This window comes from Oryctolagus cuniculus, unplaced genomic scaffold (assembly GCF_964237555.1).
Source record: "Oryctolagus cuniculus unplaced genomic scaffold, mOryCun1.1 SCAFFOLD_109, whole genome shotgun sequence".
NCBI classification, from domain to species: domain Eukaryota; kingdom Metazoa; phylum Chordata; class Mammalia; order Lagomorpha; family Leporidae; genus Oryctolagus; species Oryctolagus cuniculus.
In genome coordinates, this window is record NW_027208307.1 from 194,070 (window position 1) to 218,457 (window position 24,388).

The 24,388-nt window shown below is 40.4% G+C and overlaps 1 protein-coding gene and 1 long non-coding RNA gene across 6 annotated transcripts in view; one reads left to right on the top strand and one right to left on the bottom strand.

Annotated features, from left to right (window-relative positions):
- LOC127485527 (anoctamin-5) overlaps positions 1-24,388 on the top strand; it is a 235,505-nt gene that overhangs the window by 194,046 nt on the left and 17,071 nt on the right. For 3 of the 4 annotated variants that reach the window (XM_070067794.1, XM_070067797.1, XM_070067795.1), the window contains exons 2-3: positions 10,406-10,452; positions 16,461-16,509. In XM_070067794.1, the coding sequence (XP_069923895.1) occupies positions 16,486-16,509 (24 nt within the window). In that variant the 5' untranslated portion in view covers positions 10,406-10,452; positions 16,461-16,485. Of the gene's footprint in view, positions 1-10,405; positions 10,453-16,460; positions 16,510-23,220; positions 23,336-24,388 lie in introns of all 4 variants that reach the window. The other variant, XM_070067793.1, reaches the window with a different exon arrangement.
- LOC138848196 (uncharacterized) lies at positions 4,786-22,087 on the bottom strand. 2 transcript variants are annotated; one of them, XR_011386020.1, is made up of 3 exons: positions 21,667-22,082; positions 5,753-6,014; positions 4,786-5,029 (listed from the first exon to the last, which is right to left on the bottom strand). It is a non-coding gene; the product is annotated as an uncharacterized lncRNA (long non-coding RNA). The 2 variants fall into 2 exon arrangements; XR_011386019.1 differs by having other exon boundaries at positions 4,786-6,014; positions 21,667-22,087.

The following is a 24,388-nucleotide window of genomic DNA, read 5'->3' on the forward strand; positions in this document are numbered from 1 at the left end:
CTAATAATAGGTTCTTAAAAGACAGATGTAATGAGAAATTTGAAGCCATCTAAATAAACTTTTCATTTTCTGCTACATTAAAATCCACTGGTCTCTTACTTTAAGGACATTTTTCACCAGTGTATGATTTTGTAACATCATATGCTAATTACTTAGAAAATGTTAGTTCACTAAGTTAAATAGATCTGCCAAATGTTGACATATTTCATTATAAAATATCAAAAAGCCACATGACATCATTGCTGTCATCTGGAAAGTCTTGGGAAAATTTCATGGTGACAGATAAAGTTTTTTAAATTTAGAGCTTTCATTTAAAATTCAAATTTTATCACTGACAATAAACACTCTTTGCTATTTTCTATGAAGAATCATGCTGTTAATTTTTGAGAAAATAGCTCCCAAATAATGAAGATTGCATAATAAAATATGTCTACTGGTCATATTTTCTTTTTCTCTTTTTATAAATTTTGAATTTGTTTATTCATACTTTGAGTTAAAATTGTGTGACATGAACTCTGATATTTCACTTTACAACACAAAGCACTTTTTCTTTCCTTCCCTTCCTTCCTTCCTTGGCTTTGTGTCGCTCCCCGTCTTCGTGGAGGAACGACACAGGATCCTGCGCTGTTCTTTCGTCTGCTCGGCCCTCCCCGGGTTTGCTGCTGGTTCTTCCCGGGTTGGCTACTGTCCCTTCCACCTCCGTGGAAGGGCGGTTCCCCCTGGCCACATTCCCCACTTCCGCAGGGGAGCAGCACACCGCCGGCCGGCTCTCTCGGGGGCTACACAGGCGTTCCCCTTAGATGTTCCCCTTAGATGTTCCCGGTGCATGCCGTCTCCCTCCCCCTTTATAGTCCTCCTCCGCCAATCCTAACTCGGCTGCCCACATGCCGAGTACGCTGCTCTCCTCCAATCAGGAGCAAGTCCTACAGTTTATTGGCTGAACTGGAGGCAGCTGTGCAGAAGCTGTTTTCTTCTCTCCCAGCGCCATATTGTGGGAGAGCAGATGCATAGAATAAGTCCTAATTCCAGTAACTTAGTCCCGTCCGGATTGCTCCCCACAGATCCCCCTTTCTTTTTATTTTTGGCGTTGATACGCGCCTGTCTTCGGTGTCCCGCGGCACACACTCTGCTCTACTTGCTAGAGTTGCCACAGGTTCTTACAAGTCCTATCAATCAGGCAAACTGAATCCGGGTCCTCTCTTCGCCATGTTGTGAGGAGGTTTTTAGGCGCTGATGCGTGCCTGTGTTCGGTGACCTGCGGCTCACACTCTGGTCGAGCCGCCTGCTGGTGCTTACCGCCTTAATCAGGCAGACCGAATCCAAGCCTCCTAATTGCTGTATTGTGGGGAGGCCTTACTGATGTTAATTCGTGCCTGTCTTCGGTGACCTGCGGCGCATAAGCTGCTAGCCGCCCGCAGGTGCTCATCGCCTCACTTAATCAGGCAGACCGAATCCAAGCTCTCTCATTGCTGTGTTGTGGGGAGGCCTTATTGATGTTAATTCGTGCCGGTCTTCGGTGACCTGCGGCGCATAAGCTGCTAGCCGCCCGCAGGTGCTCATCGCCTCACTAATCGGGCAGACCGAATCCAAGCCTTCTAATTGCGGTATTGTGGGGAGGCCTTACTGATGTTAATTCGTGCCTGACTTCGGTGACCTGCGGCGCATAAGCTGCTAGCCGCCCGCAGGTGCTCACCGCCTCCCTAATCAGGCAGACCGAATCCAAGCTTTCTCATTGCCATGTTGAGGGGAGGCCTTTCTATTTCTCTATTTCTCTATCTCCGGGCATTCCTATTTCTCCCATTTTACTTCTATCTTCCAGCATTCCTATTTCTCTCATTTTACTTCTAAACTTCTGTTTCTCTTATCCCTGCGGCTTTCCGGTGCCCGCCCCGAGGCTGCTTCTCCGCGGCTTTCCGGCTCTGAGCCGCTTCAGCCCGCGCCTCTCTCATCTGTGCGGCTTCGCGGCTCTGCGCGGCTCAGCTTCGCGCGCACACTCTGCGGTGTCTCACTAGCCCCGCGTTCCCTATCTACTTGAGCCCCGCACGCTCTGTCTGCGCGTGGCAGCCTCCGCGAGTCACACAGCGTAGCTTGCGTCTCCGCCACTAGTATTCAATCCAAGTTCCCCGGGCTAGCCTGGCGAATTCAACCCAGCTCACGTCTCTGCCCCACGATTTGGCTTCCCGTCCTTTGCTCCCCGGGCTAATCAGACAGATCCCAATCTGGCTTACGTTTCTGCTTCTGGTTTCAACTTTTCGCCCCCTATTCCCGGGCTAACTTGAGAATCCCAAAGTGGCTTTCGTCTCCGCCTCGGCCTGCCCCCCGCGGCTTCAATTTCCCTAACATTTTTCTCTACCCGGTATGTTTCCCCAAGCTTTCTTCCAACAATATTCCTCCCTCATTTCTCCTGGCCTCTCCCCACAGTCCGCATCCGAGTCTGTTTGTTCTAGCTTTCACTTTCGCTTTCAACCTTAGAGATTTCTCCCAGCTTCCCCCTGTAGTCCGTATCTGAGTCTATGCCTAGGCTTTCAATAGCTTCTTCCGGCACCTTTTTCGTCCGGCTTTTCCCTAGGCTGTTTGCTAGTCTCTCTCTCCGGTATTTTCCCAGTTCTTCCCGTTTCTTCCCTCCTAAGTTTCCTATCCATCCTAGGTTTCCTATCCGAGTCACGGCACCATTATGTCGCTCCCCGTCTTCGTGGAGGAACGACACAGGATCCTGCGCTGTTCTTTCGTCTGCTCGGCCCTCCCCGGGTTTGCTGCTGGTTCTTCCCGGGTTGGCTACTGTCCCTTCCACCTCCGTGGAAGGGCGGTTCCCCCTGGCCACATTCCCCACTTCCGCAGGGGAGCAGCACACCGCCGGCCGGCTCTCTCGGGGGCTGCACAGGCGTTCCCCTTAGATGTTCCCCTTAGATGTTCCCGGTGCATGCCGTCTCCCTCCCCCTTTATAGTCCTCCTCCGCCAATCCTAACTCGGCTGCCCACATGCCGAGTACGCTGCTCTCCTCCAATCAGGAGCAAGTCCTACAGTTTATTGGCTGAACTGGAGGCAGCTGTGCAGAAGCTGTTTTCTTCTCTCCCAGCGCCATATTGTGGGAGAGCAGATGCATAGAATAAGTCCTAATTCCAGTAACTTAGTCCAGTCCGGATTGCTCCCCACAGCTTTGTTTTTCTTCCTCCTCACCTCTTTCTAGATATTGGAGTACCCATGGTACAATCCTTAAGGCTTTTCTCTGTCTTCATTTTCTCTGTCTTCCTTCAAGCTTCAGAGTTTCATGGCTTTTATAAAAAAAAAAAGGTTTATTTGAAAGGCAGAGTTACAGAGAGGAAGAAACAGAGAGAAATATTCCATTCACTCACTGCCAGGTGCCCCAGCAATCATATTAGATGCTTGTGTCACAGCTGATGACTTAACCCACTATGCCATAAGGCCAACCCCCACAAAGTACTTTTTTTTTTTTCAGGTAACAGTAGTTTGGAATGCAACAGGAGTACTTCGAGCATACTTCCTATTTCTTTATAGATTGTTAAGAAGATGTATATTCAAGGTGAAGGTTTAGGAAATTAAGCAGTTTTTAAATAAATCATCTGCTTTTTCTTTTAAGATTTTTATTTATTTGAGTTATAGACAGTGAGAGGGAGAGACAGAGAGAAAGGTCTTCCACTAACTGGTTCTCTTCTCAAATGATTGCTGCAACGTCTAGAGCTGGGCTGATTCAAAGCCAGGAATCAGGAGCTTCCTCTAAGTCTCCCATGTGCATGCAGGAGCCTAAGCACTTGGACCATCTTCCACTGCTTCCCAGACGATAGCAGAGAGCAGGATCAGAAGAGGAACATCCAGGACTAGAATCTGTGGCCATATGGGATGCCGGTGCTGCAGGCAGAGGATTAACCTACTGCTCTAGCCCCTGAAAATTAAGCATTTTTACTGTTTCCTCAAGGATGGTTTTAAGATATACTAGACATTTAGCTCTTCTTTCTACTGAGGATGCATGATGATGAATATAGTGACTTGTTTCAGTTGGCACCACTGCCATCACATAATGTATCTCTTTTGGGGTCTCTGTTCCTCTAATATTATTATTTATTATGAATACAAAGGCTATTCTCAACTGCTTGTATTTCCTTAACATTTTAGAATTGTTTTCTCACACTCTTTCTTGAAAACTTGTTGCCATTTGACTTGGATTAAGTTAAGCCAATAGATAATTTAGCATACATTTATTCCCTAACCGTATTATATTTTGTAATCATGAACCGATTATTTCTTCTATACCCTTTTTTGTTAAGATTTATTTTATTTACTTGAAAGGCAGAGGTACAGAGAGGGGAGAGACAAAGAGAGATCTTCCATCCACTGGTTCCCTCCCCAAATGGCCATAATGGCCAGGGCTGGACCAGACCAAAGCCAGTAGGCAGAAGCTTCTTCTAGGTCTCCCATGTGAGTGCAGGGGCCCAAGGATTTGGGCTATCTTTTTCTGCTTTCTCAGGCACATTAGCAGGGAGTTGGATGTGAAGTGGAGCAGTCAGGACTCAAACTGGCACCTACATGGGATGCCACAATGCCACTCCCTCTTCCATACCATTTTCCAGAGTTGAATTTCATTCACTGTGATGATATTTGGCTAAAAGTATACATTGTGATTTAAGAAAAGTTGATTATTTTTGTCACATTTCTCATTTATAATATATATAATGTGTATATACAATTCAATGCGTAGAATGTGAAAGAAAAAATTGAGAGAATATGGGATTGGATACGCCAGAGATTATTTTGATAAGAGCACACCTATTTTTTATTTATTTATTTATTTATTTGAAAGGCAGTTACAGAGACAGAGGCAGCGAGAGAGGGAGGTCTTCCATCCACTGCTTCACCCCTCAAATGGATGCAACAGCCAGAGCTGGGCCGACCCGAAGCCAGGAACCAGAGCTTCTTCTGGGTCTCCTTGAACCAGTGCCCATATAGGATGCTGGCACTGCAGGTGGCAGCTTTACCTGCTATGCCACAGCGCTGGCCCCTGGCACACCTATTTCTAATCCAAGAAGAAATGTGTTTGAAATTTTTAAAATGGCAGTGTCTTCAACAATGACTTCAGTTACCCATGTGACATCATATTCATTCTTCATTCCCTAAGCACATAATGCATCTCCACAGATAACTCTATCACCTTTCTAACAGCAATACTATATATTTATTGTAATCCTTTGTTTTCTTTATTTACATCATAATTTTACAAATTTTTATGATCACCAAATCTAATGGTTTGAGTTGAACTTTGTTTATAACTCTTAGAGATGATATAGTTAAATACATTTTGGACTTTTGAAAGTCACATTTGAAGAGAAAAGACAATGAGGCATTGCCTTCAAATTTATGAATGAAAATGGAGATGTCCATCTCTATCCCATTTCAATGACTAGAAAATCAGCTTTTTTATCATAATGAAAATTAATGAAATGTCAAATAAGCTACTTGCAAAGAAAAAGAAGAACTTAGCTCCCAGTTTTGAAGGTTCAAGGGCATTGTTTGGTGCCTCTTTTGGTGTAATTCTGGTGTATATTACTTCTGGTGGTACATGACCGTGATGGAAACTTGCATGGGGGAACCAGAAATTTAGAGAGGGGAGGGTCATCTTGGTCCTTTCTATCTTAAATTTTAACAACCTTCTCAATTAGAACTGAAGGGTTTTACCAAGGGGCCACCAAAAAATTGCCTCACATCCTCAGTGACCTAAGGACCTCCCACTAGACCTCACCTCTCATAGCTTTCCTCAGCTTCCAACACCACCATCCTAGGGATCAAACCTCCAATTGCAGTAGAATCCTAGGTGACAGCTACACCAAAACCATAGGAAGTCCCAACTTAATGTGATACTGGGAGAAAAAAGAGAAAGTTTTTAAAAAGCATCGCTTAATATGGAAGTTTCACAAAACAGTACCTGCATCTTAGCTTTATGTTGATGTGGTGGTGTTCTTGGCATCCAGAGTAATGGAATGACGATGTTAGTTAATGGTATTCTATCAAAGACAAACATAAAAAGAGCTATCAGTCAGTGTATTTTTCTCTAGTAAATATAATGTTGCAGTGCTTGCTAATTAAAGACAATCAACCCGGAAGGTGTTATACTAACTGGAAAATATTCATCTTGCTGCTTGTTGCCTTATTTCATGCAGTTCTGTGTATCATCATTATGACTTCCTCTCCCTTTCTCTAGGGAAATTTACAGCCATCACTTAGAGCTTTAATGAGCTTATATAGCTTTGCCATGGAATCAGTGACAGGGAGTATCAAAAAATCTGCATGTATTATTTTGGTAACTTGTAGCAAGAAGAAAAAAATGTCTTTTTTGGGGACCCAGTTAGGCTAATTCAACTTACCTCAACCAAGAACTGTTTTTTTTTTTTCATTAAGGAGGGCATGAGCAGTTTTGTCCTATGTAAAATAGAGGGTACACCTTTTTTTATTTATTTATTTTTATTTTTTGACAGGCAGAATGGACAATGAGAGAGAGACAGAGAGAAAGGTCTTCCTTTACCATTGGTTCACCCTCTAATGGCCGCCGCAGCCGGTGTGCTGCGGCCAGCGCACTGCCGCTGATCTGAAGCCAGGAGCCAGGTGCTCCTCCTGGTCTCCCATGTGGGTGCAGGGCCCAAGGACTTGGGCCATCCTCCACTGCACTCCCGGGCCACAGCAAAAAGCTTGACTGGAAGAGGGGCAGCCGGGATAGAATCCGGCGCCCCGACTGGGACTAGAACCTGGTGTGCCGGCGCCGCAGGTGTAGGATTAGCCTATTGAGCCACCGCGCCAGCCAGGGTGCACCTTCAAGCAGCTTTTGTAAGAACTGAAATGCGCTTGACACAAATCATTGGTATTATATCGGGGGACTCAAAAGAAGTCACAAGAGAAGCTGCCTTTGGCTTGAGCCTTTTAGAGAAATTGTGCTATCAAAATTCCCACATGAAATGCAGAATAGCAAACTCTTTTAAGGAATAAATCTCATAGAGTCAGAGCTGGTTGAAACTTTATGTATTAGTCAAGGTTCTCAAGAAAACACAGAATTGATAAGATATGAATAGAGATATATGAAGGGAGATTTATTTATGGCAAAAGAGAAGTCCCAGGGCAGCTTAACTGCAGGCTGGAGACCCTGGAATGTCAGTAGCATGGCTCAGTTCCAGTCCCAAAGCAGTGGGTGTAGTTCTCTCAGTTTGAGGCCCAAGCCCGAGTGCCAGCAAGGGGACTGCTGGCATAAGGTCCTGGACTACAAGGATCAGAATCTGATGTCCAAGGCAGGAGTCAGGCAAGTCATAGCTCTCAGAGAAGGTAACAGTGCATCTTCTGCACCTGGTTCCTCCAGAGCCCTAGCCAGTTGTTGGTGCTTGCTTTCCCCAAAGCCAAATCTGCCCACCTAGTCCGCTCAGATTCACACGCTCATCCCATTTGTATACATCCTCATAGACACATTCAAAATAAGGGTCTCCCTTTTTCTGAACTGAGTATTCCTTAATCCATTCAAGTTGATGCTATAAAATCAACTATCACACTTTACGAGACTTTGTATTCAGATTTCATTGGAGTTTCCTGACATCTGAGTCTGATAGAAATGAATTTATTTTGGGATTCATAAATATTTTCAAAAACATTCTCGTATTTAAAGATTGGATTACATTAAATTACATTACATATTTAAAGATTGGATTACATTAAAAACCAAACAGAAAGTTATCTTGAAAAATCTTGAGCTCTGTAGAGTCTGGGGCCCTGTTGCATGGTGGTTATCATCTAGAGCTGTCATGTCTTCACTGTGTTCTTAACGTTCGCTAAATGTATGCAGTTCACTTGAGTAGTCTTCTAGCCCGCTGTGGACATTCAAATTTGAGACATCTGTTCTAGTTTAATTTCATCACTGTACATATTGAAATACTGACTCCTGAAAAAGATTGTCATTTGCCAATGTAACTTTCATTACATGTACATAACAGATTCTGTAAGAAACTGACTACAGTGCCTGGCACATGTGTAGTTCTCAACATGTTTTGTCTCATCATTGGCAACAAAGGCAATAGAAGAAACACTTCTCTTACTGGCCTGCTTGTTCCTTTTTTTTTTTTTCTATGAACATTTATCAGGCAACATTCATTTGCCAATCACTGTGCTATAGAGAACAAAATCAGATATTATGCCCACCTTTCAAGAACTTTCACTCTTTGGGGCAGTAAAAAATATAAATAAAAAAGCACACAAAATCATTTAAAATTGAAACTGTGAGAAATGCCATCGAGTAGACATATATTAGGTGATTTGAAAAAGATAGGTGAGAGAAGGCTTTTCTGATGAGAATGTGACTTTCAAACTTATAGCTGAAGGATGTGGTGAAGAATTACCCTGGGGTAGGTTGGGGGAGGGGAGTGGCAGGGAATAAGTTATACATTCCTTGCAGAGGAATAATTAGGAGCTAAGGCACTTCAGAGAGGAATCTGAAGGAAAGCATACGGGATTAAAAGAAGACTGGTGGGCTGGATTTAAGAGGGCAAGAGAGTGAAGCTGGAGAGGTAGGCTGGTTTTAATTAATTTGAAAGAATTAACATAGTCTGTCAAAGACAAAGATTTTACATCATGAATGATCCCTGTCTTTTGTTATCAAAGATATGAACCATGCATCTACTTTTTTTTTATTTGACAGGTAGAGTTGCAGACAGTGAGAGAGAGAGACAGAGAGAAAAGTCTTCCTTCCATTGGTTAACTCCCCAAATAGCCACTACGGCCAGCACTGCGCCAATCCGAAACCAGGAGCCAGGTGCTTGCTTCTTCCTGGTCTTCCTTGTGGGTGCAGGGGCCTAAGCACTTGGGCCATCCTACACTGCCTTCCTGGGCCACAGAGGAGAGCTGGAGTGGAAGAGGAGCACCGGGGCTAGAACTGGTGCCCATATGGGATGCCGGCGCCACAGGCGGAGGATTAACCAAGTGAGCCACGGTGCTGGCCCCTGCCTCTACTTTTAAAAGTAAAATACAGTTTACGTGAAGTAACTGTTTCTTACAAATCAATGATTATTTTCACATAGCCTTATTTTAACAAATGAGTAGTTAATAACTATGCTGCTTGGTAGGAAGCTTTGGAGTTTATCCACATATAATAGTTTCATTTATGTGATGGACTTAATGACTAGGAAGAATAGCTGAGTGATTAGCATCATCTGTGAAAAAGAATTGTACTATTGTGAACTAGGTACAATTAATTTCATTTAACATATATTAAATATTGTTTTGTGGAATGAATTGTGTTTCTTGGATTATGAAAAAGATGTACAAATGACTGATTTATAAATTTCTGTGTTTTCGGAATATATCCCAACTCTTACAGAATTACTGTTACTTTGGAATGATTTTTAAGTGGTAGTAATATTTTATTTGATTTCCCTTGTGATATTTTCTTCAAAAGCATTTTATGGAAATATTGACAAATATTTCTCAGTATTTTTCCAAGTTGGAATTACTTGGGAATAAGTATTTAAATTCTCTGTTACCTTTTTTACAGTCAGAAACTTATTTGAGTCCTAATGGTTCACCTAACCATGGTGACTCTATCTGGGGGGTGAGTAGTAATTTGGCCTATTTCGAAAATGGTCGTGTTCTGGTACTGTTTTACTTGCAACCAGTCTGGTTCAATTCCAGGAAAACAAGTCAAAGAGAATATGAAAACTCATATAGTGATAACTAAGAGATATCATTGAACAGCACTGTTGGATGTCTTTGTCTCGGCAGTTTGGTAGGTATGGATTGAGAACTGTACTGATGAGAGTTGAGTTTATTTCTTACTGGGTGATATTTTTCCTACATATCCTTATCTTACTATTCTTCTAAACAGTTTTTAATGAGACTTCTGTTGGAGGCTGTTTGGAACAGTTTAGTTCCAGAAAAATCTACATTTTCTTCCAGTATTTTCCTTTGAGCTTTCTTTTTTCTCATTGCTCAATTTTTGTTTTCACCTTTGGCAAACTTTTTTTTGTTAAGATTTATTTATTTATTTGAAAGTCAGAGTTACAGAGATGCAGAGTCAGAGGGAGAGAAAGAGAGAAAGTCTTTCATCAACTGGTTCAATCTCCAAATGGCCCACAACAGTCAGAACTGTGCCAATCCGAAGCCAGGAGCCAGGAGCTTCTTCCATGTCTCCCATGTGGGCAAGGGGCCTAAAGGCTTGTGCCATCTTTTACTGCTTTCCCAGAACATAGCTGAGAGCTTGATCAGAAGTGGAGCAGCCGAAACTCAAACTGGTGCCCATATGAGATGCTAGCACTGCAGGTGGTGACTTTACCCACTATGCCACAGCACCAGTCCCTCTGCATACTTTTGAACATATTCAGATCAGTTGACCAGTGTAACATGTTTTTCTCTTTCTTATTTCTTCTAGGGAGAGTAGTTACTAGAGAAATAGATCCCAGTCTACAAACAACAGAGGTAAGTTAAATATATGTGTATTAATTTCTCTATAAATGAGAATAAACAAGATATGGTTAGAAGTATAATCATATGAATAATTAAATCTTTATACTTCAAATATTTATTCACATTACTTATATTTTTTATCTGTAACATTTTTAGTAAGGAAAACAATTTTCTATTTAATGCATATTTAATGTAGTATCTTTCTAGATGTTGTAAAGGCAAAAAACATAAGTTTGAATTTGTTTTGAGACTTCCTGTGAAATAAACCCAGATGCAGGGCTTTGATATACAAGCTAATAGTATTGGGCTTAAAGAATTTGCTATAGTTTAAATAGTTTTTTATATTACAGCATTACTCAGTGATAGTGCTTATTGATGACTCTGCTGGGGGTCAAGTAATTCAAATTGAATGTAGTTACATTAAATAAAACAATAAATCATTACATTAAGTACAGGCAGTGCTTTGTCTGTGCAGGTTGTGTATCTGTAGATTGAATAAAATGAGGGTCAAAAATAGTTTTTAAAAATTACAGAGGTGAGGCCAGTGCTGCGGCTCAGTAGGCTAATCCTCTGCCTTGTGGAGCCGGCACACCGGGTTCTAGTCCCGGTCGGGGCGCCGGATTCTGTCCCGGTTGCCCCTCTTCCAGTCCAGCTCTCTGCTGTGGCCAGGGAGTGCAGTGGAGGATGACCCAAGTGCTTGGGCCCTGCCCCCGTATGGGAGACCAGGATAAGCACCAGGCTCCTGCCTACGGATCAGCGCAGTGCGCTGGCCGCGGCGGCCATTGAAGAGTGAACCAACCAACGGCAAAAGGAAGAACTTTTCTCTGTCTCTCTCTCTCACTGTCCACTCAGCCTGTCCAAAAAAAAAAAAAAAAAAAAATTACAGAGGTGAAGCCGGTGCTGTAGCACAGTAGGTTAAGCTGCCACCTGTAGTTCCAGTATCCCATATGTGCACCAGTTCAAGGACTGGCTACCCTACTTCCTATCCAACTCCCTGTTAATGTACCTGGGAAAGCAGCTGAAGATGACCCTAGTCCTTGGGCCCCTGCCACCCAAGTAGGAGACCCAGAAGAAACTCCTGCACTCCTGGCTTCAGCATGGCCCACCCCTGGTAGTTGGAGCCATTTGGGGAGTGAACCAATGGATAGATTTCTCTTTCTCTGTCTGTCCTTTTCTCTCTCTCTCATTTTCAAATGAATAAATAAATCTTTTTTTTTAATTTTTTTTTATTTTTTTATTTTTTTGACAGGCAGAGTGGACAGTGAGAGAGAGAGACAGAGAGAAAGGTCTTCCTTTGCCGTTGGTTCACCCTCCAATGGCCACCGCGGCCGGCGCGCTGCGGCCGGCGCACCACGCTGATCCGATGGCAGGAGCCAGGAGCCAGGTGCTTTTCCTGGTCTCCCATGGGGTGCAGGGCCCAAGCACCTGGGCCATCCTCCACTGCACTCCCTGGCCACAGCAGAGGGCTGGCCTGGAAGAGGGGCAACCGGGACAGAATCTGGCGCCCCGACCGGGACTAGAACCCGGTGTGCCGGCGCCGCTAGGCAGAGGATTAGCCTAGTGAGCCGCGGCACCGGCTAAATGAATAAATAAATCTTTAAAAAAACTACAGCTATACTAAACATGTAGATGTTTTTCTTGATATTATTCCCTAAATAATGCAGTATAATGACTATTTATATTGTATTAGATATTATAAGTAATCTAGAGATGATCTAAAGTACATGAGAAGATATAAGTTATATGCAAAAATAACAATTTTATATAAGGATATCCATATGTTTGGGTATCCTTGCCTGGTTATGGAACCAATCCCCAGAGATAACAAGTGGTAACATTATAACTTGTAAAAATATAGAATATTTTTAACCAAAGGCTTTGTTTAATTTATATGAACTTTTAAAATATACTACAAGTTATATTGCTTTTATACAGAGCATAACTTTTCTAATGATATTTCTTTTTTTTAAAAGGTTTATTTTTATTTATTTGAAAGACAGAGTTACAAATAGAGATAGAGCCATACAGAGAGAGAGAGAGAGAGAGGTCTTCCGTCTGATGGTTCACTCCCCAAATGGCCCCAATAGCCAGAGCTGAGCTAATCCAAAGCCAGTAGCCAGGAGCTTCTTCTGGGTCTCCCACACAGGTACAGGGACCCAAGGACGTGGGCCATCTTCTGCTTTTCCAGGCCATAGCACAGAGCTGGATCAGAAGTGGAGCAGCCAAGACTCGAATGGGCACCCATGTGGGATGCCTGCCCTGCATGCCAGGGCTTTAACCCACTGCAACGCAGTGCCAACCCCTCTAATGATATTTCAATAAAATTATTTTTCTAGAAGGCTCTAGTGTGGGGTTTCATAAATGAGTGAGACAGATCATGGACATCTTCACCTGAAGAGTGTGCCCTGGATTGCTTTGGCCAGCACTTTCTATTAGAGGGTATCAGCAAGTCTACAAGCTAGCTGGCACATAGGCACAGTTGATGTACAACTTTAGGTGGGAAAGGAATCCAGTCTGGTGATCCATGACTGGGAACAGAACTGTGGTGTAAATCTTCAAAGACAGGTCCATTCAAATGCTCCTGCAATTAACATCCATTCAGCCCCCTGCTGTCTAGGCTGCCACATTCCTTTAGGGGCAGCTTATGCCCCCCCATTGCCTATTTTGATGAAGATCAGAAACTGTAGCCTTTCCTCTAATTTCATGGCAGTTTCCTGCCTTGAGACACACTCAAGCAGCAGCATCTACTATAGGTCCAAAATTATGCAAGTGGCTGTTACAGATGTAAAATCCTTATGTTGAGTTGAGAGTGTCCAATTAGATATAAACAGTGCCCCAGGTTGGCAGTGTGCTAGTTGGCTGGATAAGCTGGCTCCATAAACTGGTTTACATAAGATTCCTACAAGTTCTAGGATACCTTTAAATGTATAGTGACCAGAATATTGAGAAAAATAGAATATAAGAATCAGAAGATGAAGATCATATGGTGTACTAACTTTTTTAAAAAGATATACTCATTTTATTTGTATGTTAGAATTGTAGAGAGAGAGATCTTCTATCTGCTGGTTCACTCTCCATATGGCTGCAACAGCCAGGGCTGGCCAGGCCAAACCAGGAGCCTGGGGCTTCATCTGGGCCCCCCACATTGGTGCAGGGGCCTAAGCATTTGAGCATCTTCTGCTGCTTTCCCAGGCACACCAGCAGGGAGACGGATTGAAAGTGGAGCAGCCATGACTTGAACCAGCACCCATATGGGATGCCAGAGCCTCAGGTGGCAGCCTTACCCTCTGTGCCATAGCGTTGGCTCATGGTATAGTGGTTTTTACAGTGTAGTATAGAGAATAATAATTATATGAAGACTTTCTTAAAAATGCGGACCCTTGGGCCTTAGCTCAAATACTAATCGATATCTTTGGGGATAAAGGTGAGGAAGTAATGAAGGATGCAAGAGCTTCATGACTAAATTTTATGTAAGGCTTTGTGTGCCTTTGTAGTACTAGTTAAATACAAACTTGAGCAAGTTAACTTCTCTGTACCACAGCTTCCATGAAATAAGATTAAACAATACATAAGAAATTCTCAAATTCTCAACTGTGTTGGCTTTATAAAATTAGTTTTGAGGGCTGAGACTGTGTTATAGTAGGTTGAGCCTCCACCTGCGGTGCTAGCATACCATATGGGTGATCCTTCGAGTCCCGACTGGTCCACTTCCAAGCCAGCTCCCTGCTAAGGTACCTGGGAAATCAGTGGAAGATGGCCCAAGTGCTTGACTCCTGCACCCACAAGGGAGAACTGGGGGAAGTTCCTGGCTTCTGGCTTCAGCCTGGCCCAGCCCTTGCCATTGTGGCCATTTGGGGAGTGAGCCAGCAGATGGAAGACATCTCTGTTTCTCCCTTTCTGTTTTCACTCTGGCTCTCAAATAAATAAATAATTTTTTTAAAAATTAATTCTTGCTTATTTTCTAGTGATCGTTACCATAAATTTACTAAATTTATTGTGTCATATATGTATATTAAAGATTTATTTATTTATTTGAAGGTCAAAGTTACACAGAGAGGGAAGGGGAGGCAGAGAGAGAGAGAGTTCTTCCATCCACCTGTTTATTCCCTAGTTGGCTGCTACAGCTGGAGCTGTGCGGATGTGAAACTAGGAGCCAGGAGCTTCTTCCAGGTCTCCCACGCAGGTGCAGAGACCCAAGGACTTGGGCCATCTTCCACTGTCTTAGCAGAGAGCTGGATTGGAAGTGGAGCATCCAGAACTTGACCCAGGGCACAAATGGGATGCTGGCACTGTAGGCGGTGGCCTTACCCGCTATGCCACAGCAGCCCCCCACCACTGTGTCATATAGTTTTAATTCACATGTATTTTCTAGATTTCCACAAAAGACTGTACAATGTTCAATGATGACTTACATTCATTGTAAATAAGAGGCTACTACTCTGGAATTTAGCCCTTTTTAGCATTCATGAAACCACAGAAGATCCTTTGAAAAAATAATATATATATATTTCAATTAGTTTTATATAGTTGAATAAAAAGGTTATGTGAAGTTTATAAAGTAGAACTATATAAACTGGCTTATTATTCTGCCGATTAGACTTTGGCATTGGGATTCTGAATACAGATAGTCTAATTATAAAGCTTACTCTTTAGTCACTCTACAATATTACTTTTTTAAGTATACTATTTTAGGGTCTGATATTGTGGCATAGTGTAAAGCCTGTTCCACTTTTGATCCAGCTCTCTGCTAATGGCCTTGGAAAAGCAGTGGAAGAAGGCTCAGGTGCTACCTGTGTGGGAGAGTGGGATGAAACTGGCCCAGCCCTGGTCATTGCAGCCATTCAGAGAGTGAATCAGTGGATAGAAGATCTCTCTCTTTGTGTCTCCCTCTCTTTCTCTCTGACCTTAAAAAAAAAAAAAGTACTATTTTAAGAACCTTATGCGCCGGTGCTGTAGCTCACTAGGCTAATCCTCTGCCTTGCGGCGCTGGCACACCGGGTTCTAGTCCCGGTCGGGGCGCCAGATTCTTTCCCGGTTGCCCCTCTTCCAGGCCAGCTCTGTGCTGTGGCCAGGGAGTGCAGTGGGGGATGACCCAAGTGCTTGGGCCCTGCACCCCATGGGAGACCAGGATGAGCACCTGGCTCCTGCCATTGGATCAGCGCGGTGTGCCGGCCGCAGCGCGCTGGCCGTGGCGGCCATTGGAGGGTGAACCAACGGCAAAGGAAGACCTTTCCCTCTGTTTCTCTCTCTCTCTGTCCACTCTGCCTGTCCAAAAAAAAAAAAAAAAAAAAAAAAAAAAAAAAAAAAAACAACTTATGCAAGATTCAGTTGTGAAGCCATCTAGTTCTGGACATTTCTTTTTTGGAAGTTTTAAATTATTTCTTCTTCAATCTCTTTGTTAATGATCTGTTAGAGCTTTCTATTTCATGATTCAATTTTATTAGATTATATAGGAACTTATCCTTTTCCTCTACCAAGCATAGGAAACCTTTTCCCTGCCAAGGGCCATTTGGATATATATGATGTCATTCACAGACCATACAAAATTTTCAACTTAAAAATTAGGCACCTGTAGATTTTTTGAATTTTGAGTTCCACCTGAGGCTGCCTTGGCAGGGCCAGACCAAATGATTTTACGTCTCTCATTAGGCCCATGGGCAGGATGTTTACCACTCCTGCTAGGCTATCCAATGTGTTGGCTTAAACTTGTTCATAATAGCCCCTTATGATTTTTATTTCTAAGGCATCTGTTGTAAAGTTTTTACTTTCAATTCTGATTTGATTGGATTCTTCTCTCTTTTTCTTAATCTATTAAGGGCTATGTTGGGTTACTTTTTCAGAGCAGTAACTCTTGATTTTATTTACTTCATGTGTTTTTTCTGTTCTCAATTTCATTTATTTTTTTTTCTGATCTATATTTTTCCATCCTTTTGCTAATCTTTGGTTAATTTTGGATGTGTTTGCTTCTTGAAGCATGTGTTAGACTATTAATTGAGGATCTTTTTTCCTTTTTAATGTAGGTATATATTGTTATGAATTTTCCTCATGGACCTACATTGGCTGTATCCCGTGAGTTTTGATATGTTGTCTTTACATTGTCATTTATTCAAGACATTTTATTTTTTAAATTACCATTTTATTTTTTGACCCATTGATTACTCAGGAGCATCTTGTTTAATTTCTAGTTATTAGTGAATTTCTCAAAATTCCTTTTGCTATTGACTTCTAGTTTCATACTGTTGTGGTAAAAATACAACATGAGATATGATTTTGATCTTTTTGAATTTGTTAAATTTTGTGTGTGTGTGTGGAGGCCTGTGTGATGGCACAGAGGGTAAAGTCACTGCCTGTGATGTCAGCATATTATACATAACACAGTCCTGGTTTAAGCTCAGTCTGTTCCACTTTCTGTTCAGCTGCCTGCTAATGTGCCTGTTAGGGCAGCTGGGAATGAATCAAGTGCTTGGGCCCCTGCAATCCATGTGGAAGAACCAAATGGAATTCCAGGCTTCTGGCTTTGTCTTGGCCCAGTCCCAGCTGTTGCAGACATTTGGGAAATGAACCAGAAGATGGAATATTTTTTTTTCTCTCTGTCTCTCCCTCTTTCTGATTACTTTTGATATATTTAATGTCTGGCTTCCTTGTACCCATCAATAAACAAACCAACTGAACTTTTCTAGGCTAATTGAAGACAATGTTTAGTAAAACTGTACTGAATTCATTTGTTTTCTTATTGGTGAGTGTAGCAGTATGGTAAATTTTTAGAGGTCTCTACTTCAGAACTGAGTGAGCAAGATATTTATTAACTTCATTTGCTTGCTGATATATTTAGGTGAGCTAGTGGAGTTCATTCAGGGGGCCACAGTAGATAGCATCACATACATATGAAATGGGATTTGGAGCATGTATTTAGAGACTGCAGTTTCCCACGATTCTAACCAACAGTTTTGGTATCAATTTAATACCATAGAAGATATTCATCTTTTTGTATTTCTGCATAGAGAACCTAAAGTTTTTATTTTTGAAATTTCAATGCTCCCCATAGTAGAGCTTCACCTGCCCTATTTAATACAGTAGTACAAAAATTGGCATGTGTTCAAAATTATGTCTTCATCCTCCTTAAGAACACAAAGAAATAGTTTCTTTAACCAGTCTACTGTTGATGGTCATTTGGGTTGATTCCAGGTCTTAGCTATTGTGAATTGAGCTGCAATAAACATTTAGGTGCATACAGCTTTTTTGTTTGCCGATTTGATTTCCTTTGGGTAAATTCCAAGGAGTGGGATGGCTGGGTTGTATGGTAGGGTTATATTCAGGTTTCTGAAGAATCTCCAGACTGACTTCACTAGTGGCTTTACCAGTTTGCATTCCCACCAACAGAGGGTTAGTGTCCCTTTTTCCCCACATCTTGCCAGCATCATTTGTTGGTAGATTTCTGTATGTGAGCCATTCTAACCCAGGTGAGGTGAAACCTCATTGTGGTTTTGATTTGCATTTCCCTGATGACTAGTGATCTTGAACATTTTTTCATGTGTCTGTTGGCCATTTGGATTTCCTCTTTTGAAAAATGTCTACTGAGGTCCTTGACCCATCCCTTAAGTGGGTTGTTCATTTTGTTTTTGTGGAGCTTCTTGATCTCTTTGTAGATTGGTTATTAAGGCTTTATCTGTTGCATAGTTTGCAAATATTTTTTCCCATTCTGTCGGTTGCCTCTTCACTTTCCTGACTGAAATTATGGGACATGTACTCTATAGAATACTATATAGCAGTAAAAAAAAAAAAAAAAAACAAAGAAATCCTGTCATTTACAACAAAATGGAGGAATCTGGAAAACATCATGCTGAGTGAAATAAGCCAGCCACAAAGGGAAAAATACCATATGTTCTCCCTGATTAATAACAACCTACCAAGCACCAAAAAGGAAACCTGTTGAACTGAAATGGACACTATGAGAAACAGTGACTTGAACAGCCCTTGTCCTGAATGTTGATGAACAACTTAATACTTTATCCCTTTTAGTATTTTTTGTTCTACTTAATACCATTGGTTGAACTCTTTAATTAACACACAGTTATTCTTAGGTCTTTAAATTTAACTGAAAAGTGATCCTTGTTAAATATAAGTTTGGGAATAAGAGAGGGAGAAGATGTACAATTTGGGACATGCTCAAGCTGACTTGCCCCAAACAGTAGAGTTAGAAATGTGCCAGGGGACTCCAATTCAATCCCATCAAGGTGGCATGTACCAATGCCATCTCACTAGTCAGATCTGGCTGATCTGAGATGGCATTGGTACATGCCACCTTGATGGGATTGAATTGGAATCCCCTGGTACCTTTCTAACTCTACTGTTTGGGGCAAGTTAGATTGAGCATGTCCCAAATTATACATCTTCTCCCTCTCTTATTCCCACTCTTATATTTAACAGGGATCACTTTTCAGTTTAGTCTCAACACTTAAGAATAACTGTGTATTGATTACAGAATTCAACCAAAAGTATTAAGTAGAACAAACAAACAAGCAAATACTAAGAGGGATAAAGTATTAAGTTGTTCATCAACATTCAGGGCAAGGGCTGATCAAGTCACCGTTTCTCATAGTGTTCATTTCACTTTAACAGGTTTCCTTTTTGGTGCTTGGTTAGTTGTCACCGATCAGGGAGAACATATGATATTTGTCCCTTTGGGACTGGCTTATTTCACTCAGCATAATGTTTTCCAGATTCCTAACAGGTTTTTCATATGGGTTGAAGGCACCCGGGTACTTGAGCCATAACCATCTACCTCCTAGAGTGCACATTAGAAGGAAGCTAGAATGAAAGCAGGGCCAGGACCTGAATCCAGACTCTTCAAAATGAGATGCTGGTGTCCAAACAACATCTTAACTTCCACAACAAACGCATGCCTCCCAAATATCATTGATTACCCAAGATATTTTTTGGTAATTGCCTTGGTATTTTAAATAATGATTATGGTAATCGAAGATTGGAGACAATTCATGATTTAAAAAATTAAATGATATTTTCTCTTCTAGTATATTAGGAAGTCATGAGATATTTTTAAAATAAACTCTGTGTAAGCTTTCTATACATATATACATAAACTTTTGCATATGTAATATCTGCATCATCTCAGTATAATTATAGTAATTCTGTTTTCTTTGCCTGATCAATCAACTATCAAGGTATACATAACAGCGTATCCATTTTACTCTGTATTTTTATTATTCCAATGTTTTTCTTCATTATCATTTTTTCTCTTTCCTTCTTAATTAAGTTCCACAAATATTTATTATTTAAAGCTATCCTTTAAAGGATTTAGGGAGGAGAGGGCATATGACACAGCAGTTAGGATGCTGCTTGGGTTGCTCACATCTTATGATGGAGTGCTTGGTTCAAGTCACAGCTCCTCTAGCTTCCTGGTAATGTGCAACCTAGGAGGCAGCAGATGATGACTCAAGTACTTGGGTCCCTGCTACTCATGTGGGAGACCTTGATTGAGTTCCAGGCTTATAGCTTTTGTCTGGCCCATCCCTGGCTGTTGCAAGCATATGGGGAGTGAACTAGCAGATGGAAGATTCATATTCTCCCTCTCCTTCTCCCTCCTCCTCCCCCCCCTCCCCATCTCTCTCCCTCCCTTTTAAATAAAGTTAAAATAAATAAAATGTTCAAAAAGGAGTTCTGGGAATTTGAAGTCTCTTGCCCATTGGCTATTGGTTTCTTTCAATTTTTTCCCCCTCTTTCCTCCTTGCTACCTCTCTCCCCTCCAGGATTGAATATCACACACACAGATAAACAATTATAGAGTGATCATACTAAAGTTTGTGTATATGTTTCTTGGAATCTTTAATTCTGGGTAGGAAATCCTAACTCTCTATCGGTTGCTTCACAGCCTGCAAAATGGTACAATTTGTTCCTGTGGCAGCATCTTATGGTAAAAACCAGCGCTGAATGATGCTGCTTTTGCTCTGGATGGCTGCAGCAATAGCATGGGTCATTTTTCTTCCAAGGAGTACTGTTGATTTGTTGGGACTTTCTCACTGATACCTAGTTCCCAGGGAATTGAAGTTTCAGAATAATGATTCTTAATCTTTTTTAGATCTGATGGAATCTATACCGTCTTTCTAAAAATGTACATACACACACACACACACACACGCACACATGCACAATCTATATAGCTTCAGAGGTTTATCAAGCCACCAGGAATATAGATTTATGTATCTAAGAATAACTACATCATTCAGAGAAGCCACTCAGATGTTTGTTCCTTTATAAATAGGCATTTCTAAGCACAAGTTAAATATGAGCACAAATACTCATACTATAAAATATGATCTAAAGATATAAATGGCATGTTTGGAGCCCAAAAAAAGCACAATGTGTTTTAATAACATTCAGTTATATATAACAGAATTAAGATCTTTCTGCCCCAGTTAACTGGTTTTTAACTGTCTTAAGACATGTACCTCATGGTGATTTACAAGGTTACTGATGTTTCTTTTTCTTTATATTAAGAAAAAAATTCACAGCTTAAACTTAAAATACCACATAATGATAGAAGTTTGGGTCATCCTAAGTCATCCTGGTTCTAAGGAACAAAATAAATATACTCATTATTATTGTACACTCAGGAAAAGAATTAGAATCCCTATTCTCTTAGGTATTTTGTTGAGTCTTTGTCAAAAATGGAGTGTAAATTTTGTCCCCTTTGCACATCTTCAATCAATAGTACCACCCTTCTGGATCACAGTTGAGCTTGTTTGTATAATATGATCACTTATAAATATGGTAGATGTCAAAATTCTTACATACATGCACACAAATATGGCTGCTACAGACATAGGGCAAGAGAACTATTGCTTTTTCCTTCTGATTTTGTATTTTGAGTAAATATAGTCAAATTAGAACCATTTGTTCTAATTGGCTTCCACAAATTGATGAATTTCATAAGATAAGCTAATACTATGATGACTTACAAGAATGAATGGTTTTGTTGGTTTTGCTTTGTTTCCTTTTCTTTTCCAAAGTGATTTTCAATCAAACTTATATGTAATAATAGCTGTTACATAGATATAAAATACCACAAATTGAACATGACCACAAATTGAACATGAGCTTCCTAACTTATTCATACCTGACTGACTTACATCCGCTGTCTTTTATGGGAGATCCATCTGGCCTGACTTAGGTGAAAAATGGTATAGAATACTATAAAACAATACTTACAGACATAAACTATTAGAAATACCAGTTGTGCCTGGTTGCTCCTCTTCCAGTCCAGCTCTCTGCTGTGGCCCAGGAGTGCATTAGAGGATGGCCTAAGTCCTTGGGCCCTGCACCCACATAGGAGACCAGGAGGAGCACCTGGCTCCTGGCTTTGGATCAGTGCGGTGTGCCCGCTGCAGCATGCCAGCCGCAGTGGCCGTTGGGGAGTGAACCAACGGAAAAGGAAGACCTTTCTCTCTGTCTCTCTCACTGTCCACTCTGCCTGTCAAAAAAAAAAAAAAAAGAAGAAGAAGAAGAAGAAGAAAAGAAATACCAGTTGTGAAGATTAAAATCATCGAACTTCCTATTCATGGGTTAGCTAAAGCAATTGGAAAGGTGCCTCATTGACATCCAATAAATCATCTATTTCTGTAATTCTATGTGCCACACTTAGGCTATTATATATAATATATATAATATATTATATTATAATATAATATATATTATACAATATAATATAATAAAATATATTATTATATTATTATATAAATTATATTATTATATAATATTTTATTATATCATATAATTTTTATAAATATATTTTATTATATAATATAATTATATTATATAATAATTATATATCTTATTATAATATATTATTAATTATATATAATTAATATTAATCAATTAATTAATATAATTAATATATAATTAATATTATATAATTATATAACATATAATTATATTATAATATATTATATTATATATATTATATTATATAATATATTATATATAATATAATATAATAATATTAAGTATTACATATTTTATATTAACTGTGAAAAGCCAAATCAGCCACACATAAAATTCTTTTAGGAGTTCTCTAGTGTTTTTGCTATTTTGAAAGAGAAATAATTAACAGGCAACACAGCATATGAAATTTAAAGTTTTAAGTTTAGTTATTAAAGCAAGCGAATTTGTATAGATTTAAACACAGGATTGATTTTGTTTCACATGAGAAATCAGTGTTAAAGATTAATTTGCATGAGTATTTACTTGCTATAAGACCAACTAGCAGGCTCCCAGCTTTCTAATCTTTAACTGCATGTTTATTTTGTTTTATTGGTGACCAAATTTTAGATAATCGAGCCTGCATTGTGGAACAGCAATTTAAGCCACTGTTCACAATGCTGTAATTCCCTATTGGAGCAATGAATCCTGGCTGTTTCACTTCTGATCCAGCTTCTTGCTAAAGATCCTGGAAAGGCAGCAAGAAGGTGGTCCAAATACTTGGATCTCTACCACCCACGTGGAAAATCTAAATGGAGTTCCAGGCTCTTGGATTTGACCTGACCCAGCCTGGGCTGTTGCAACCATTTAGGGAGTAAAGCAGTAGAGAGAAGATCTTTTTCTCTCTGTGTCTCTCTCCCTCTTGCTCACTCTCTCTGTCAGTCTGCTTTTTAAAGAAATGAAATAAATCTTTAAGAAAACAAATATTAGGTAATCATTTCCATGTTTTTTGCCACTTGAGAATAAAAATAGAATTTAAAATTGTGCCATTTATGTCTCCTACAGTTTCAAAAAAAATGAGCAAAGCAAAGATTCTATCTTCTTCCGAGATGGGATTAGGCAAATTGATTTTGTACTTTCCTATGTTGATGACTTAAGGGAAGATGCAGAAATAAAAGCGGTAAGTGCCTATGTGAGAAACACAAGAATAACAAAAAGAAGTATATTCTATATTTTGATGTGGATATTCACATTGAATTACGTTGTAAAAAGTCAGAGACTTCCGAAGTGTTATTGAAAGCTGAAACTGAGTGAAAAGACTACAAAATAGGCAGCCGAGTAATGAATGTGTGATGCCAATTAAATTTACTGGATGTTTTAGAGACAAAGTCCTTTTACTTCTCCTCCAAGAAGCTGAGGTATTTTAGACAGCTCACATTAGATATTAAGTGTGGCCACCAAATTGCGGGAGTTTTTGAAAATAATAAAAATCTTTTCAGTGAAAATACTATTTTGAAATTGTAGGATGAATTTATCCAATCTGCAGTGGACTTTGTATTATATTGTAATTATGATCCTATTTTATTTTCATTATGGCAATTGACACTTTCAAAGCTGATATTCTTTGTTCACTTTTATTTATTTTTTAGAAAGCTTTTACTTAATAAATATTAATTTCATAGGTACAGCTTTAGGAATTCTTCCCCATACCCACCCTCACACTTCCACTCCCATCCCACCTTCTGCTCCATCTCCCATTCCATTCTTCATTAAGATTCATGTTTAATTATCTTTTTATACAGAAGACCAACTCTTTACTAAGTAAAGATTTCAACAGACACAGACACACAAAGTATAAATACTGTTTGAAGACAAGTTTTACTGTTAATTATCATAGAACAGCTCATTAAGGACAGAGGTCCTACATGGGGAGCAAGTGCACGGTGACTCTTGTTGATTTAACAATTGAAACTCTTATTCATGATGTCAGTGATCACCTGATGCTCTTATGAGCCGCCAAGGCTATGGAAGCCTCTTGAGTCCACAAACTCCATCAGTATTTAGACAGGGCCATAATCAAATGGAAGTTCTATCCTCCCTTTGGAGAAAGGTACCTCTTCTTTGACGGACCCTTCTTTCCACTGGGATCTCACTCATAGAGATCCTTCATGTAGATCATTCTTTGCCAGAGTGTATTGGCTTTCCATGCCTGAAATGCTTTCATGGGCTTTTC